The sequence below is a fragment of the Octopus bimaculoides genome, chromosome 12 (assembly GCF_046866305.1).
Source record: "Octopus bimaculoides isolate indiv1 chromosome 12, ASM4686630v1, whole genome shotgun sequence".
Lineage (NCBI taxonomy): Eukaryota > Metazoa > Mollusca > Cephalopoda > Octopoda > Octopodidae > Octopus > Octopus bimaculoides.
In genome coordinates, this window is record NC_142939.1 from 62,340,887 (window position 1) to 62,360,886 (window position 20,000).

The 20,000-nt window shown below is 36.0% G+C and overlaps 1 protein-coding gene and 1 non-coding gene across 2 annotated transcripts in view; one reads left to right on the forward strand and one right to left on the reverse strand.

Moving 5' to 3' along the window:
- LOC106873223 (arrestin domain-containing protein 3) overlaps positions 1 to 20,000 on the forward strand; it is a 31,223-nt gene that overhangs the window by 9,588 nt on the left and 1,635 nt on the right. The window contains exons 2-7 of the mRNA XM_089361181.1: positions 7,376 to 7,522; positions 9,686 to 9,912; positions 12,073 to 12,255; positions 13,629 to 13,811; positions 16,734 to 16,956; positions 19,872 to 20,000. The exon at positions 19,872 to 20,000 is cut by the window's right edge and continues 1,635 nt beyond it. Of these exons, the coding sequence (XP_089217307.1) occupies positions 7,376 to 7,522; positions 9,686 to 9,912; positions 12,073 to 12,255; positions 13,629 to 13,811; positions 16,734 to 16,956; positions 19,872 to 20,000 (1,092 nt within the window). The remainder of the gene's footprint in view (positions 1 to 7,375; positions 7,523 to 9,685; positions 9,913 to 12,072; positions 12,256 to 13,628; positions 13,812 to 16,733; positions 16,957 to 19,871) is intronic.
- On the reverse strand, positions 18,575 to 18,676 carry LOC128251439 (U6 spliceosomal RNA). The gene has a single exon (XR_008267127.1). It is a non-coding gene; the product is annotated as a U6 spliceosomal RNA (small nuclear RNA).

Consider the following 20,000-nt stretch of genomic DNA (forward strand, 5'->3'; position numbering starts at 1 on the left):
GCTTCTAAACAAAATACCATTATTATTATTGACAGGATTGTAAACTCAGTACCATATAAAAACCATTCGCACCAAAAGCATATAGAGAGTTTGCTTACATAAAAACAAATATGAACTATTATAGTTCTTAAATTTGACAGAAATGAAGAGGCTGATTTGCTGGTGTAAAGGTAACACACTTAGTTGCATTAACAAAGGGATGTGGGTTCGACTTCCATGCGGATAGGAAAGCCTTCTTTTTACTGTCGAGGGCTTATATGCCCCCTTACTAGACTATTTTCTTTAGTCATTGCATGGTGATTGCCATAAGCTTTAAGCTTATAGAAAAATATCATTATTATTACTTACTGGATTATAAACTCGGTGTCATATAAAAAAACATTCGCACTGAAAGCATATATATATATATATATATACACTAGCAGCTAAGCCCGGTTTCACCCGGTCAGAGAGCGATGCGAAGAGAGAAACGAAGACATTAAAAAGAGGAAGAAGTGGATACGAAGTGGTGTTTGGGTGATGGATCTTGGTAGAAAAAAAAGAATGTCTTGGTGAGTTAGTAGGGAGAGCAAAGCAAGACTGGACTTACATGGGCTGGCAGGACGATGAAAAAATTGCGGAGTTGAAATTAGAGCAGTTGAAGTTGCCGTTGTTATCATTAGAGTGCCTCTTGGTAGACAACATTCTTTGTCCTTTCCTCAGGTGCACAAATAGAAAGACCCTGGAGACAGCCAACATACAGTTGTGCGTGTGAGAATACTTGATCTGTCAGATTCAAACCAACCGCTTGCACTGATTGTCCCTGCGCCTTGTTGATTGTCATGGGAAAGCAGTTTGATGGGAAATTGCATCTGTTTAAACTTGTAGGTCGTAGCGGAGTGGGTAAGGGACATGGGAGTTATAAGTATGTCTTAGCCAGCGGCTGGTTCATTCAAGATTGTTGCCTACAGAACTCGGGAGCACAATTTTTTGATAATCATCCACATACCATTGCACATTATTGGAGCATCTAAATTCCTTAGCAGCATAATTGGTGTGCCAACTTTCAGATGCAGTTCGTGAGCTGGTAGTTCTGTGGGTCCCCCCTTTTGTCAGATTTGTCATGGGCTGGCCGGTCTATCTCAGATACATGGGAAGCTGGATTAAATTTTTCATGAACACAGGGGAGCCGAAATAAATTTTTTCAATATCCAAGGGAAGCCAAATCGCGAAAAAGGTTGAGAAATGCTGATCTATAACAATGGTTTTTATTTAGGCACATCGTAAAAGTAATTATAATGAATTGCTTAATATAAAGAAAAGTATGTTTTTTCAAGCAAATACAATTAGAAAAAATATTTACCATTTCAAGTCATCACTAAAAACAAAGCTCATCAATTTTTGAATGAAATAATAATTTTATTCTTTTATTCTAAGTTGTAAATTTTGCCCAAGAAATAAAGCAAATAATCACCAAATGCATTGTTAAAAATCTGCAACTCGATAACAAATATCTCCAATATTGATTAGAAATGCATAAATTTAATAATAACAATGTTTTTGAGATTCCGGTTCGAATGACATGAGTGTTTTTGTTTCACTTTTGACACGTAATACTTAAATAGTGGAGGAGATATGATGTTGCTCTGGGCTGGAAGTATGCAAGAAGTTAATATTTTTTTTTTTACTAAAACACAACCGGGACCCTAAGTAAGGCATGTGTAAAATTTGAATGAAATTGGCTGTGTAGTTCTGGAGTTTTAGGGATTCACACAGACACGCACACACATACATTCTCAATTTTATATATGTATAGATTACCAGTAGGGTATATAATATACTTCATTAATTATATCTTACTTTAGTTAATACTTATATTTATTAACTATGAAGGAACTACATGTGTTTCAGTATTGGAAGATTACAATATACATATACACAACTGTATACCCATATATATACATATATAAATACATATATGAAATCATCAGATTTACAATCATTCCAACACATCTTCAGGTTCTATTTCAAAATATTATATATCTAATTTTACATCCCTTTTAAAAATAAGCAATACAATTAAACATTAAAGATTAAAAATTAAGAATAAAAAATTAAGAATAAAAATTATACTTTGTAATATTAAGAATTAAAATTTATATATTATACATTATAAATATGAATTAGCATATATATCAATCATGTAAAATCAAGTATATGTCAAATACAGAATGTGAGATATAAGATTAAACATCAGAATAAAAATGTCTGTCTTTAAATGTGATATATAACAAGAAAAATTCAAATACATATCTTCCTTTTTTGCTGGTACTAAAATGGTGATTTGGGGAAGAAGATAGCAGGGAACTATGGGTATTTATAAGTGATTAGTACCAAGGGGGGTAATTACACTATACATAGTTTTAATTTTAAATTATCCTCTATTATTATTTTCAAATTTACCTATATTGGGAAGTATATATAATTTGTTATTATATAATTTTAGTAATATTTAATTCATATATTTATTTTATTTAAATTATTGCATTATTTTTTATTTTTTATTTATTTAAAAAAAAAATTATTTATGTAGTTTATTCAAGTGCTTTAGAAATAAAATTGTGTGGTTATTTGATTCAGGAGTTAGGGGTTCAATACTTCATTTTACTAAATGTAAAATTACTTCAGTGCCAGTCTTATGGTTTTATTGGAAACTATATTCGAATAACAATTGTCCTTTTTAAAAACCATTTTTACTATTTTAAGTGTCTCTTTAATAATATTAGTCATAACTTGATCCCAATACAGAATAATTAACCATATAATATCTTTTTTATTTTTCATATTTTTATATTATCACTAGCATTATAACCCGACCTTGTCCGGGTGTGACTTATTACGCCATCTACGATAAGTCTTGCTAGGAGAAAATCAACTAAAAAAGAAAGCCTTACAATGAAAAAACCCTTATGATGTAAATATGTTCATAATTCAAAAGACGATGAAATTAATAGGGAAAGTCTGAAGGCTGTTTTGCGTAAAATTATTAAGCGTATGTAAATTTCATCCGTCTAATTGGCTATAGAAATGCTTGTGAAAACAACTTTTTGCGCTGCCCTGATTATACATTGCAGGGTAATCCCTTTTCGCAAGAACTAGGACGGCAATTTCTGATGAAGCAATTGCTGGCAATCTGTTGGTACACAGTTTTGCCAGAATTCTATCAGATTGGGCAGATGTTGATGCACCATTTTGCATTATGTTCAAAGTAGCTTCTGGAATGTCATTTTAAACCGGTTGCTTCCTTTCCCCAGCAAGCTCTCTTCTTTGGAGGCATAATCTATGTATATATTAAACAGAACAACAAAAGTTATAATAGATGGCAGGGTCGGTACTTTTCACATATCTGTAATTTTTCAGATTAACACCCGCACGATTACCCAACCCTAATCCTAAACCTAATCCTAACACTAACCCTAACATTAACCCTAAACCCTAACCCTAAAACCCTAACCCTGACCCTAAAACCGTAACACTAATCCTAACCATAACCCTAAACCCTAACCCTGACCCTAAAACCCTAACCCTAACACCCTAGTGAAAATCGTGGTATATTTACAAAATATCGACGAACATGAGTTATATTTTACTGAATGATTGTGTACTTGCATGTGTATGCGTTTGAGAGAGCAAGAGAGGAAGAGGTAGGGAGAGGGGGAGAAAGGGCTAGAGGTAGTTAAAAGTTTTCTTATGACGGCTTCTCTTCACTGCCTATTACTTCATTAGAAATCTATGGATGCACTTACGCACATAATAGAGAAAAATTAAACAAATATGGACGACTTGCTCCGAAACACCACCGAGTGAGGAACACTTCTCAAAAATAACCTGCAGTTGTTTCCTTCAAAATTCCTAATGCTCGAAATGTACATACATCAAGGTATATTTGTAGAAAATTTCACGAAAAAATATTCATTTTCCTGGAAGTTAAGAGGAATTTAATTGGAATTTCCGAAAATTGTCCCCCACCCTCTTCCCAAAACACTTTCACTGAAAATTTTTGTATATTCGGAATCTACATAATAAATAATATATGCATAGAAAATTTCATTAAAAAATATTCATTTTTCTGAAAGTTATGACCTTCCAAAGTCGGTGGGTACAACTCTGTATTTATGCCACATTGACGAACGTGAATGATTGTGTTTACTTGCACGTGTATACGTTTGCGAGAGCGAGAGAGGAAGAGGGGGAGATAGAGAACGGGAGCAATGTGTATGTTGTTGTCACAGATTACGTATGTGTGGTCGTGTGTGTTTTTACGTATCAATGTTATGAAAAATAGGTAAAGAATAATGAGAAGAAAGTTTAATCAATGACGTTGTATGTATCACTTTCTCTCTCTGTTGAGCGCATGTGTAAGAACGCTGTCCCAGGTAGAAGGGAAGAAATATAAAAGTTGCTAGAAACAACAGCCAAATCTCCCTTAAATCACACAAAGTAAACGGAATTTTAAAAATCTAATTACTGCACTGGAAAGTTCAGATCGATGCACGTCCTTAGCAGTCACGGCCCATGTTTCACTGCCATGTAGCATGGCGGTTTGTACATATGCGTCATACAGTCTGCCTTTTACTCTGAGCGAGAGGCCCTTTGTCACCAGCAGAGGTAAGAGCTCTCTGAACTTTGCCCAGGCTATTCTTATTCTAGCTGCTACACTTTCAGTGCACCCTTCCCCGCTACTAACTTGGTCACCTAGGTAGCGGAAGCTATCAACTACTTCTAGTTTTTCTCCCTGGAATGTGGCAAAGGTTGTTTTCTGCACATTTTCAGTGTTTATTGCTCCTGAGCATCTGCCACATACAAAAACTATCTTTCTAGTTAGCCTTCCTTTGATATTCCTGCACCTCTTATGTGTCCATAGCTTATACTGGGTACATCTTATGGAGTTTCTACCTATGCTTTTTCTACAGATCGAGCAGGGCCATCTACCTGAAGGGGTTTGCGTTTTGTCTACCTTCCTACTTATTAGGACTTTCGTTTTAGCTAGGTTGACTCTAAGGTCCTTCAATTCTAGTCCTTGCTGCCACACCTGAAACTTCTCCTCTAGTTCTGATAGTGACTCAGCAATTAGTGCAAGGTCATCAGCATAGAGGAGCTCCCAGGGGCATCCTGTCTTGAATTCCTGTGTTATTGCCTGGAGGACTATGATAAATAGGAAGGGGCTGAGGATTGAACCTTGGTGGACCCCTACCTCTACCCGGAATTCTTCACTGTACTCATTGCAAACCCTCACCTTACTGACAGCGTATATGTATATATGTACATATATATAACTACATATATTAATATACTAATAATATATTAATATACTAATAATATATGCTCCATTTAGAATGACTTAGCCTAAAGATGGGCCAAACTACTGGAAACTGAACACAGTATCAATGCTTACATATATCCATACACACCCAATTCATTCACATAGCCCATGCATCAATTTCAGCCAACTTTAATGTATAGATAATTTTTAAACAAACCCAAAGGCTGTAAATTATGGAGAAGAGCAACAATATAGGTCTTTTTATAATAACTGTAATTATATATTATTTATACTAATAACATATGGTCTCTTTAGAGCAACATATTATTAGTATAAATAATATATAATTACAGTTATTATAAAAAGACCTATATTGTTGCTCTTCTCTGTAATTTACAGCCTTCTAGTTTGTTTTACAATTTTATAATACACACACACATACATAAATTTCTGTTGTTCACCAGAAGTGATAAATTACAGAACTCAATACAAATGTAGGGTATTTTTTAATGCATTATAACTGAAAGGCTCCAATTTCCAATAGTCTGAATTGCTTGTTTCTTATCATCAGCTGCTAAACTGAGCTTGGTTTTCTTTTGAATATTCACTTTCAACATCCATCTACCCATTCCACTCAACAAGGCTTTGGTCAGTCTAAGTCTATAGTAGAAGACATTTTCCCAAGTGCCTTGCATCCACGTGGTTGGAAAGCAAACTTTTATAACCACACAGTCATGCATGTACTTCATATATACATATCCTCTTTGTATTGTTATAGGGTAATGAAATGTTAGAGATATTTTTAGCAGAGGTAATATGTTTCTTTTTGTTGTTATAGTTTTTGCTTTGATTATGAAAATTTCTCTTATTCAGTAAGGCAATCAGATTCTTTGGGGAATAATTAAATAGTTATGTAATGTAATATCTTACCAGTTAGGCTCAACTATAATTTAGTTTAAAATGTCAATAGTAATATTTATTTCAGTACTACTAACAATAATATATATATATTTACTACTACTACTACTACTACTACTACTACTACTACTACTACTACTACTACTACTACTAAAAATGAGGCATGTTCATCTAATTGAAAACAGATACGAACTGTGAACTAAATGGAAACACTTTGGTCCATATTTCTGTTAAACTCTTTGCTATCAACCCACCTATGACCATAATCTGGTTCTATGATGCAAACTTCCAGTTGTATAGGAATCTAAATTAAAGCCTTCCATCAAAATTTCATGTTATTTTTTGTTCCAAACATTAGTTTAATGATAACAAAGTTCTTTTATTAAATTCTTGATATGGTAATGAAAGAATTAAACATGACACCAAATGGTTTTTCTTGTGGAGCAGTCTAAGAGGTGAAATGGTTAATGCTTGTTCTGAGCTGCAATTTTTGAACCCATAGGAATTTGGATAATTATGGTAGTGATGCTCATTTTACATCCATCATATAGTGTTAAGAAACAGAAATTAAAAACACTCCCAATCACATGCATGTATCTCCCACTTACACTCACAATGGGATTCTCTCAGTTTCCATCTGCTAGATCCACTCACAAGACTTGGGCGCTCTATTCCAATTTCTTTTATATTCCTCTTGATGCCTTCTGATACTGTTCCCAAGGACCCAACAATAATTGGCACTATCTTCACCTTCTTCATTTTCCATAGCCAGGCTATTTTGTATTTAAGAAGATTGTACCTATTTTTTTGTCTTCCTTCTTGACTATTCGTGGTTCAAAGGGGCACGCAACATCAACTATACAGCACATGTGGTGCACCTCCTCCACCACCACTAGGTCTGGTCTGTTATGCTCCAGCACCTGATCTGTTTGGATTGGGAAATTCCAGAGGATTTTGCTAGTCTCTGAGGAAACAAGTTGATTACATCGACTGCAGTGTTCAACGACACTTATTTTATCAACCCCAAAAGGATGAAAGCAAAGTCGACCGCAGCAGAATTTGAACTCAGAACATAGTCATAGAAAATATCGCCTGCTTGCTGCCTTTTTGTGGGACTACATTTTTAATTAAATATTTTACTGATTTCTTCCTTAGGTGTCCGTCTGGAGATAAAAGGGGAAGCTTATGTCCATTGGAGTGAAACTGAGACTACTGGAACTGGTGAAAACTCAACCACCACAACGCTACATTACTCAGCTAGTGAGAAGTATTTTAGTTATACTATCATCCTCTATGGCTCAGGTAAATTTCCATTATGTGAAACTATGTACATGTTGATCCATGCACACACACACGTACACATGTGTACACACACATACACACTCACATATAATGTGCACATGCAGACGCACATAAACCTTTCACTTTTGCAAACCTCTCCCATATTATTTCATCATAAAAAAATATTTTGTTGTTATTTAGCCACAGGTCAGTCTTCAGTAAACAAATCTATAATAAAAAGCATTCCAGCCATGACTGTCTTATCATTTTTTTTTTTCAGAAATAGTACATCTAAGACTATATCTACATTGTCAAGTATGTCATTCCTTTTTTTAGACAGTAGGATATGATTTAAATGAGATTTGGTTGTCATTTCTTGAAAATTGACCGACCACATAGAGGGTTTCTTATTAACTCATATAAGAATATTTTTTTTATTCTTGGTGTAAAAAGGTGTTTGGTTATAACCACTAAAGTGAACATAACTGTTAATACCTGAAGGATTAAGATTTTTGTGTTGTTAAGTATTATTCCCTGAAGAAATACCATTGTTCAAAACATAAAGCCAGTTTTTATTTTTGTAGTTTCCTGTTCTGTTCAGCATAAAACTAATATTGATTTTAAATTTTAGCATAAGTCTTGCAAGTTTGACTGAGTGGTCAAATCAATTGCATCAACCCCAGTACACAACTGTTTATTATTTTATTGACCCCAAAATGATAAAAGGCAAAGTCAACCTTGGTGGAATTTGAACTCTGGATATAAAGACAGATTAAATACTTATTTCTTTATTGCCCACAAGGGGCTAAACATAGAGGGGACAAACAAGGACAGACAAAGGGATTAAATCGATTACATCTACCCCAGTGCATAACTGGTACTTTATTTATTGACCCCCGAAAGGATGAAAGGCAAAGTTGACCTCGGTGGAATTTGAACTCAGAACGTAACAGCAGACGAAATACCGTTAAGCATTTCACCCAGTGTGCTAACGTTTCTGCCAGCTCACAGATTAAGCTGGCTTGCCATCTTAAGCAATAACTTTAATATTAGTTTCACATTTTGGCACAAGGCCAGCAATTTGTAGGGAGGGGGTTAAACTGATTACACCAACCTCACTGCACAACTGGTACTTATTTTATCGATCCCAAAAGGACGAGAGGTAAAGTCAAACTCAGGTCGTAAAGACAGATTAAATGTTGCTAAGCATTTTGCCTGGTTACGAATGATTCTGCCAACTCACCACTTTAAGCAATAACAATAATATTACAAATTGATCCCAAGTAATTACACAGCCATTCCTACACCTATATACACATACATATCTATGCATTCTGTAAATAATAAACCTTAACCCTTTAGTGTTTAAACCAGCTATATCCGGCCCGGATATTCTACTCATTTTATGCTCAAACTGTCCAGAACCAGCATCTCACACCTACCCTGCAATGCCATTCTAAAAATAAACAATTACATCTTTCAAATCTTGAAGCTACAAGATAATACCAGATTAATTTTTAAAAATGTAAATGAATAAGGATTACTTTTGACATATTAATTTGAATGCTAAAGGGTTAAGCTTATATGCATTCACTTTGCTTTGGTTAGAGAAAATAATCTAATATTGGGGCATATAAGCCCTCAATGGAATAAGATGAGTATTAGTGCATGTGGTAAACCAATATAAAAGGTCTGGATTCAATTCCCATGCTTACTAGTACCCATTTTGTTCTGTCAAGGGCTTATGTGCCCCTGTATCAGACTATTTTCTAAAGCTTATTTATGGTGAATGTATAAACGCTTGAAGCTTACAATTATTATTTACAGAATTTTCACTTGTGATTGTGCCTTCACTTATTGCATATTTATTCATATCCATAGATGCACTCATCATCATCATCTAATGTCTGTTTTTCCATACAGGCATAGGCTGGACAGTTTAACAGGAGCTATCCCGCTGAGCAGCTGCTTGGGCTCCATTTCTGTGTTTTGGCATGGTTTCTATAGCTGGATGCCCTTCCTAATGCCAACTACTTTACAGAATGTACTGGGTGCTGCTATGCAGTACCAGCATGGGTGCTGTTACATGGCACTGTTACAGCTGTGCACTTTATGTGACACCAGCACCCAACATGGTACCAATATAAATATTTTCTTCATTATGCATACATATTGTTCATGTAGGTCCAGTTATGGGAGCTAATCAAGTGATATTGAATGGCGGAGAGCATCACTATCCTTTTGAGTTTATACTTCCGTACAATATTCCATCGTCATATGAAGGAGGAACCGGATATGTAAGATACTACGTAAAAGCTATTATGGATAAGCCTTGGAAATTTGATCATAAGTGCAAAATTCCGTTCACTGTAATTTCTGTTTTGGATCTAAACCAGACACCAAATGCATTGGTAAGTACTCATCATCATCATCATCATCATCATCATCATCATCATCATCACCATCATCATTGACATCATTATCATTACCATTATCATCATTGTCAACAACAGCAGCAGCAGCAGAAGCAGCAGCTTATCATCATGATAATGATCATCAGCATCACCATCATTGTCACCACCATCATCTTCATTGTCATCACAATTGTCATCATTATCATTAACAACACCATCACCTTTGTCTTCATTGTCATCATCATTACCCCACCACCATCTCCATCATCATTGCCATCACCATCTTCTCTTTCTTCTATGCTTCCTCCTTTGCCTCTCCCTCGTCTACATTCTTCTTGACTGCCTCCTCTGCCTCTGTTGATACCTCCACTGCCTCAACCCCTTCCTCTTTTTCTGCTTGTTCCCCTTTCTCCTCCCCTCCTCTTTCCCCATCATTTCCTCTTTTTCTCCTCTTCTGTCTCATCAGAATGTGAAGAGCTGAAACAAATACCACAAGGCATTTTGTCCAATGCCTGTTCAGTACCTAAAATAATGCTTTCTGATTTGGGAACAAGATCAGCAGTTTCTGGCAGAGGGGTTCCTGGTGGCTGGTTCTTCATTTTATTAACCCTAGACAAATGAAAAGCAAAGTTTATCCTTCAACTTAGAATGTAAAGTATCATGAAATACTGCAAGATATTCTTTCCAATGCTCTAGTTTGCCACTTTCATCATCATCGTCATCATCATCACCATTATAATAATAATAGTAATAATAATAATGATAATAATAATCCTTTCTATTATAGGCACAGGACCTGAAGTTTTGGGAGAGGGGACTAGTTGATTACATTGACCCCAGAATTTCACTAGTACTTAGTTTATCGGCCCCAAAAGGATGAAAGGCTAAGTCGACCTTGGCAGAGTTTGAACTCAGAGCATTGTGACGGACTTAATACTGCTATGCATTTTGTCTGGCGTGTTAATGATTCTGCCAGCTCACTGCGTTAACAACAGCAACAACAGCAACAATAATAATCTTGACAATCCTTTGTATTTTGGGCACAAGGCTTGCAATTTTTGTTTGTAGTGGTTGTAGTTGATAAGATTGTCCTTAGTGCTAAATTTGTTCTTATTTCATGAACCCTGAAAGGCTGAAAGCAAAGTTGACCATGGCAGAATTTGAACACAGAACATAAAGAGCTGGAATAGACACTGCTAATCAATTTGTTTGATGCAGCAATGGTTCTGACAGCTTCTGCTATAATCAGTAATTATAATGATAAAGATTTCTAACTAAAAACACAAGGCTACAAATTTCTTTTTTAGAGAATGGGGAAAGAAAAGCTTTGATTTCTCTACTGTTACTTATTTTATATGAAAGCAGGGAAAGAAAAAGTTGGTTCAAGCAGTTAGACCTAGTATCATGCAAAAGTATGACAAGACATTAGATGATACCTTGAAGAATTTAGTCTCAATGTTTTTCTTCATCTACCCATGGGCATGGTAGTAAGATGTTTGCTTCCCAAACATGAGGTTTCAAGTTCAGTCCTACTGTGTAACACCTTGGGCAAGCTTCTTCTGCAATAGCTATAACCCTGGGTTAATGAAAGCCATGTTAATGAACATAGATAGAAATTGAAAGAAGCCTGTAATATATACATACAAACATGTGTGTGTTTTTGTGCATGTGTGTGTGTACCTTTTTCCTTGCATCTGTCCTCACCGCATCACTTGGCAATTGGTGTTAATTAGTTTACGTCTCCATAACTTAGCTGTTCAGCAAAAGTGATCGATAAAATAAGTACTAGACTTAAAAAGATAAATATTAGGGTCAATTTGTTTGACTAAACACTTCAAGGCAGTGCTCCAGCATGATTGCAGTCTAATGACTGAAACAAGCAGAAGATGAAACATACCAAATATGATTTTAATTCCAAACTTATGAAAACAAGACATTTGTACTACAGAGCCAGGGGTGGTTTCAGCTGGGTTGGTATCGAAAGGGTTAATTTGATCCCAGAACACGAAGACAGATGAAATGCCACTAAGCATTTCACCTGACGTGCTAACGAGTCTACCAGGTCTCTGCCTTAAAGATGAAACATATTGAATCTAGTTACCTATTTGTTTTTCTCCTTTCTCTTTGATTTTTTTTGTTTATTATTTTTTTTTTCAGCAACCAATCCACCAACAAGGAACCAAGCATTTCTGCTGTTGTTGCTGCAAGTCTGGACCATTGAGTGCTCTGGTGAATTTATATCGGACAGGTTACGTAAGTGGCGAGCAAATTTTAATCAATGCTGAAATATGTAACATGTCAAACCGAGATATAACCAGTTCAAAAGCATCACTAGACATGGTGAGTAAACAGTTTTATCAGCTTCACCTTATTTTATATCTGTATGTGTCAGTGCATGTGTGTATGTGTGCATGTGTGGTGTTTGTGTCAGGTTAAAGTGATCATCAAATGACATCACATGATATTATACATTACCCCTAGGTGAAGGTGTTTGTGTGCTAAAGAAGTTCACTTCCCAACCACATGGTTCTGGGTTCATTCCCACTGCATGGAGCCTTGAGCAAGTGTCATCTGCTATAGCCTTAAGCTGACCAAAGCCTTGTGAGTGTATTTGGTATATGGAAACTGATATATATATATAAAGGACTCTCTCAGAGTGAAATGTAGATTGTATGATGCTTGTGTACAAATGGCCATACTCTCTGATAGTGAGACATGGGCTCTGAATGCAGAGGACATGCATAGACTGGAGAGGAATGAAGGTTGTATGATCCACTGGATATGCAACCTCAGTGTACATGAATGACAAAGTGCAACTGTGGTGAGAGAAAAGTTGGGCATAAGAGAAATTAAATGTGGCATGCAGGAGAGGAGAATGCTTTGGTTTGGACATGTGATGCATATGACTGAAAACAGCTGTATAAAGAAGTGCTGGTCACTGAAAGTGGATGGTACCTGTGGAATAGAGTGACCCAAGAAGACAGGAGTGAGGACTGATTTGAGGGTATTGTGGCTCATGGAGAAAATGACAATGGACCGAGATACGAAGTTCGAGAGAAGATCTCAGTAAAACTGAGTTCTAGAAGAATTGTTCCCACCTGCATGCAAGAAACTAAACTACATCTCTTAAACTGCGTTTTTTCCTTCCTCAAATTTCCTCTGGGTAACTCTGTATCCCCTCTACAGCAACACATCTGTTTCTTCCCTCATTCTTGGTCACTCTAATCTTTCTCTTGTTCTTCCCTCTGGCTAGGTAACCAAGTATCTCCTTTACATCAACACACCTGTCTTTGTCCTCTTTCTTGCTACCTCTCTCTCTCTCTCTCTTTCTGAGGCTGGGTAACCATGTACCTCCTCTATAGCAAGACACCTGTTTCTGCTTCTCTATCTCTCTATCACCCACTAACATTTCATCATCTGATACAAGATCACTTCCTCCAATGCCTCCTCCCCTCTCAAAATTCCTTCTTTCAGTTTCCATTTACCAAACCAACTCACAAGGTTTTGGTTGGCCCAAGGCTATAGTAGAAGACACTTGCACAAGGTACCTGACAGTGGGACTGAACCTGAAACTATGTGCTTGGGAAGCAAACTTCTTACCACACAACCACGCCTGCACATTATATATCCCAAATAATTATCATATTGATTATCTTATTAATTAAGATATTAATTATCATTTTAAAATGTTGTATCTTTCTTACCCTTTGCAGGTTATTTCTTTTCATGCAGCGACTAAAACAAAAACTGAGCGTAAAAATGTCACATCCGTGATGCAAGGAGGTATTCAGCCTGGGGAAAGTGACTATTGGAACCAAGTAGCTCTTCATATCCCACCATTGCCACCATCCCATCTGATGTACTGTAACATTATTGACATTGAATATATATTGACGGTAAGTGTTTCAATTAATTATTGGTTATATATTAAGGATCATCAACTTTGTTGTTGTCCTTGTTGTCATTTTCATCATTATCACCATCACCACCACTGTCGTCATACATCATCACCATCATCATTATTATCACCATTTTTGCTATCAACGACATCATCAGCATTGTCTTTACCATCAACATCATCATCTCTATCATCACCATGATAACACTTCCGATTAGTTAAGATCAAAAGCTGTGAGAGCCACTGCCTGGTACTGCATCAGGGCGTTTATTATTATTATTATTATCATTATCATTATTATTATCATTATTATTATTATTATTATTATTATTATTATTATCATTATTATTGTTCAGTAGTTTTATTTTTATAGCGTGCTTTCACTTCACTACCGAGCACAGCTCTGTACGCCTTGGGTATGTGCTGTAGTTTGCTGTGGTGCTCTTATGTTTACTGTATTGAAAGTGTTTTGCGTAGAATGTGTGCAGTACCCAGTAGTGCAATTTTCTGTATGTTATATATATTTGTAAGTCCTGGTGTTTTTGTTATGTATTTGTCTGAATATTTTTTTTATTATACCTAAGGCACCTACTATGATAGGAATTGTTTCTGTTTTTAGACTCCACATTCGAGTTATCTCTATTTCCAGGTCTTTGTATTTTGAAAGTTTTTCCATTTCTTTTAGAGAAACGTTGTCATCTGCTGGTATTGATACATCAATTAGAAAGCATTATCATTATTATTATTATCATTATTATTATTATTATTATTATTATTATTATTATTATTATTATTATTATTATTATTTTTATTATTATTATTATTATTATTATTATTATTATTATTATTATTATTATTGCTCAGCAAGATATCAAATGTCAAAATCTTAGCAAAATGTCATATCTCCAGTATCAAAAGCAAGCAGCTAAGAATTCAGTACAGATATGCAGGACATGAAATGAAAGATGGCATGAAATGAAAGATATGTAGGACATGTTCAAATGAAAGATGACTGCATTCTGAAAATTCTTTTGTGTGGCCAACAAGTAGAGGGACATTGGAGTAAAAGAAAACCCAGCCTTAGGTATAAGGAAGCAATCACTAAAGACTCTACAGTGTCATTTGACAACTTAAGAAAGTCATTGCTTAGACTGATTTGCATGATGTAAAATGTGTCATGATGCATCAGAATAATTTGGTTTGAAGAAGTAGAACAATAAAAAAAATTATATCCTGCATACCACTGACACATTTGCCCAATCCAAGCTGAAATCAAAACTACCAGTGTCCTCATTATGACTTTATAGCAGAAGCCATGCATGGACTCAGATTACATTCACACTCCCATTGCAAATAAATGTAACCTCTTTTATTCTTTTATTTTATAGTTGTTTTCCTTTTTCTCACTTCCTTACTTCTTTCTTTAAATCCTCTCCTTCAAACACTAATATGTTGAAACCAGCAAGGATGATGATGATGATGATGATGATGATGATGATGATGATGATAATGATGACGATCCTCCTCCTCCTCCAAGTGGTAGATTAGCAAAATCATAAGAGTGTCAAAAAAATGCCATTACATTCTTAATCGCATTGCCATGTCAAAGACTTCTGTAAATTGTCTACAGTCCCCAATTTGAAAGCCTTCCAGAAGAGACTACTCAGAACGTCTTCAATATCCAGAATTGTTTCCTGGCCATCTTCCCTCATACCCTTCATTAACCCTCTCTAGAAGAGTCCAGTGGGTGTATGGCAGCCCAGCCTGTCGGATGAAAATGCTGCCAAATATTTTATCCAGTTTGCCAACAATTCCGCAGCTCACCGTCTTAACCCTTTCATTACCGTATTTATTTTGAGATGCTCTGTGCTTCTTTCAATTAATTTTAAATATAACAAAGAATTTAGTAAAATAACTTAGCTATTATTAAGCTAGTGTTAGGAACATAAATTGTGACTAAAATTTGATGGAAGATTTTAATTCAAAATTTATGAAAACAAGACATTTGTACTCAGGGCCAGAGCTAGTTTGGTATCAAAAGGGTTAATTTGATCTCAGAACACGATGACAGATGAAATGTCACTAAGCATTTCACCTGACGTGCCGACGATTCTGCCAGGTCACTGCCTTAATAATAATAATAATCCTTTCTACTATAGGCACAAGGCTTGAAATATTGGGGGAGCGAACTAGTCAATTACATTGACCCCAGTGGTTTATTGGTGCTTCATTTATCTACCCTGAAACAATGAAAGGCAAAGTCGACCTTGGTGGAATTTGAACTCAGAACACATCAATGGGTGAAATACCACTAAACATTTTGTCCAGCATGCTAACGATTCTGTCAGCTTACCACCTTTTTAATTCTGATAATCCTTTCTATTATAGGCACAAGGCCTGAAATTTGTTGGGTGGGGACTAGTTGATTACACCAACCCCAGTGTTTAGTTGGTACTTAATTTAGCGATCCCAAAAGGATGAAAGGCAAAGCTGACCTCGGTGGAATTTGAACCCAGAATGCAGCGATGGCGAAATACCACTAAGCATTTAGTCCAGCATGCTAACAATTCTGCCTGCTCAGCTCGCTACCTTTTAGATTATAATAAACCTTTTTACTGGAATCATAAGACTCAAAATTTGAGGGAAGGGATTAAGTCAATTGCATCAACCCCAATGTGTAACTGGTACTTAATTTATCGATCCCCAAAAGGATGAAAGGCAAAGTCGACTCTGGCAGCACTTGGACTCAGAATGTGAAGACAGACGAAATATCACTAAGCATTTTGCCTGGCGTGCTAACGATTCTGTCAGCTCGCTGCCTTCTTTTAAATAATAATAATAATAGAAATATGAGAATATTCTTTCTCTTATGTTTTTATCTTTTTTTAATTCTTGTTTTTATTCATTTTTAAAACCAAAGTTTTCTGTGTCAGCGTCGATGGCTGTGTCTTTAAAACTACCAATGGAAATAATTATTGGAACCATTCCATTAGCAACTTACATGCCTCCTGCTCCTTCAGCTGGACTGCCTGCTCCAAGCCAGTATAATGCTGGGGGATATGCAACCCAGTATGGGTCTCTTTTACCCAAGACGTCTTATCCAGAACCCAGTGCAACACCCATAGGCACTGGTGCCAGTTCCAGTAAGTATTTCTTGCATTTTATAATCTTTTATCTTTTACCTGCTTCACTCATTCGACTGCACAGCTTTGATGCATTTAGTAGAACTCACTGAACTGAGCACTTACCGTATTTTAACGTGTATAAAGAACCTGTATTTGCTTTTCATTGTTTCAGGATAGTACTATAGATTTTAATAAATTACTTAATTTCTCAAACCTCAAATCTCCATGACTTAAAACATCACAAGCCTCAGGCCAACACCCAATGGGTTGTAATGTCCTATTGGGTGAGTTGCTATCCATTCATCAAGCAATGGCATGCACATAAAGCCGCCATCATGAATGACAATCATTTGCCAAATAGTACTTACTTGTGCTCGCTGAGACTGTTAAATCCATAGTTTTATATTAACACGACAGTTCTAGATATCATTTAAAATTGTGAGTAAACACACAAGTGCAAACATTAACACTCTTTTAAAAACCCAGGCTGCATATGGAGGTCATACAACCTATCAGAGACAGCAAGCATGCTCAATAGCCATATATGGCAGTGCAACTCACACTGAAACAGGAATGAATGTAGCATAGCCAAATATGGAAATTCAACTGAGACACCATCTTAGATATTGTCTACAGTTATTTAAATTGATCCTGCATTACTCTTTTTATAGATTTTTGTTTTCTATCAGCATAAAAAAGTCTGCGAATAAAAAGCACATTTCATATCCTGCAAATTTCAAATTGAAAGTGATTCAGTTTGCAGAGGAACATGGAAATAAGACTGTAGCAAGAGAGTTTGGACCTCCTCCTATGGCTGCCATGATTGGACTGTGGAGAAAGCACAAAGATGAACTTTTACAGATGCTAAGGATGAAGAGAGCAGCATGAGGCAAAAAGGAAATGTGGCCAAATTTGGAGGAAGAACTCAAACACTGGGTCAAAAACCAAAGGCAAACTGGTGCGTTTGTTTCAACACAGATCCTCATTGATTAAGGAAGGAGAATTGCTCAGGAGATAAAAAAGAGCAAAGAGGAAGGACAAGAGACAATTGACTTTAAAGGCATGTCCATCTGGTGCTTCCGTTTTATGAAGAGGAATGGTTTCTGCACACAAAAATGAAACGCATTACCTGATAAGTGTGGGTGCACTTATCAAAATTTACCTAATCCCTTACAAAACCATTTTTTTCCAGATTTTAAGCCCCTAAAATTAGTGGGTTCCTTATACATGAGGGTTCCTCATACACGTTAAAATATGGTAATTTTTTAAGCCTGGTACTTACTCTGTTGGTCTAATTTGCTGAACTGCTCAATTACAGATATGTAAACAAACCATGTCACATGGTGGGTGAGGGGACAAACACAGACGCAAAAGCACAAATACCTACCACACACATGCACACACACACACACATATATCTACTTACACACACACACACACACACACACACACACACACATATAAGAAGAGCTTTCACCCAGTTTCTCTCTTCCAAATCCACTCATAAAGCATTGGACAGCCTATAGTCATTTTAGAAGAAATTTGGCCAAGTTGCAGCACAGCAGGACTGAACCTGAAACCACATAGTTTGAAAGCTAGCTTCTTAATCTCACAGCCATGTGTGCCTCAATAGAAAACAAATATAAAGCACTTGACAGATATTCATATCATCTTTGTGCAGGACCACGCTAATCTTTTCTGTATTGTTCCAATTTTAGTAAATGTACTGCCAAAGCTTTTATTTTTTTATTTATTAAGGTTCATGTTACACTACCATCTGACCAAATTCTTTCTATAATTCTATTTCTTGGGTAAAATGTCTCTCTTTTCCATTCATTTATTGTGACTGAGTTTCTGTGATGTGTTGTTGTCTCTTTGGGGTTTCTATAAGTCACAGCTGCTTAACCCTTAAGCATTTTGATTACTCTGTCAAATGTAATCCTTATTATTTATTCACATTGTTTTGTATTAATCTTACATTATTTTGTTGCTTTGAGATTTCAGTGATGTGATTGTTACTATTTAGAATGACATTGTCGGGTACGTGTAAGAGGCTGGATCTAATCAGTTTGAACAAGAAGCAGATAGAATATTTGGGCCTGATATGGCTGGTTTGAAGGCTAAAGGGTTAAAAGAATAACAAAATGGCAGTCATTAGAATGTTGGCCAGAATGCCTTTCAGTATTTTTTCTGATTACTGGCACTCTGAGTTCAAATCATTCTGAGGTCAACTTCTGATTTTAGGCTTTCAGGGTCAATAAAAAATGCCAGTCTTGGACAGTGAATTGATGGACTTAATTCACTGGGATCAATTACCTTTTGGTGTTTGTTACAGTTCTTTGTTTCTTGACAGCAATGATTGTGATGATGCTGATGCCATTTTATATTGGACCATATGACTGGCCTTTGATAAGCATCAATGATGTGAAGATGGGAAATTTGCATACATGGGTAAATGCCAGTCTCCTTCAAAGGCACCTTGCTCAGACTTGCACATAGACATGCAGGTGTATGGTCAGCATTGACCAATGAAGGTTCTAATGAAACAGTTGCTTTAAACCTCTCCCTCTTTATCTCCCTCCCTCACTCTCTCTCATTTTATTGCACCCTCACTCTTTTGTTCTTCTCTTTCATCCCTCTTTCATTTATTGTTGTCGTTGTTGTTTAGTCCCTGGCCAAACATGTTATTGCTGATCTATGATAAAAACCATTCCAGCCATGACTGTCTGTCTTTACCTTTACATTATTTTAAATGGTAGGGTATGAATTGAAGATTTGGCAGCTCTTTCTAGTGGATAGAATTACTACAAGGAGGTTCTCTTGTTACCTGATCTCTTTTGACAGTTGATTTCTTCTGTGATGTTGTAGAAATGCAGACACACACACACATGCAATTCATTAACCTATAATCTCATTTCTGTAATCTTTTGCAGTTCCTTCAGCTCCTCCAGCATATGAAGAATGTGTCTTTGGCAAAGTGAACATCTCAGATGAAGGGGATGACAAATACACACAAGGGGAACTGAACTTTGCTCCTGCTTATCCTTACTATAATTTCCCCT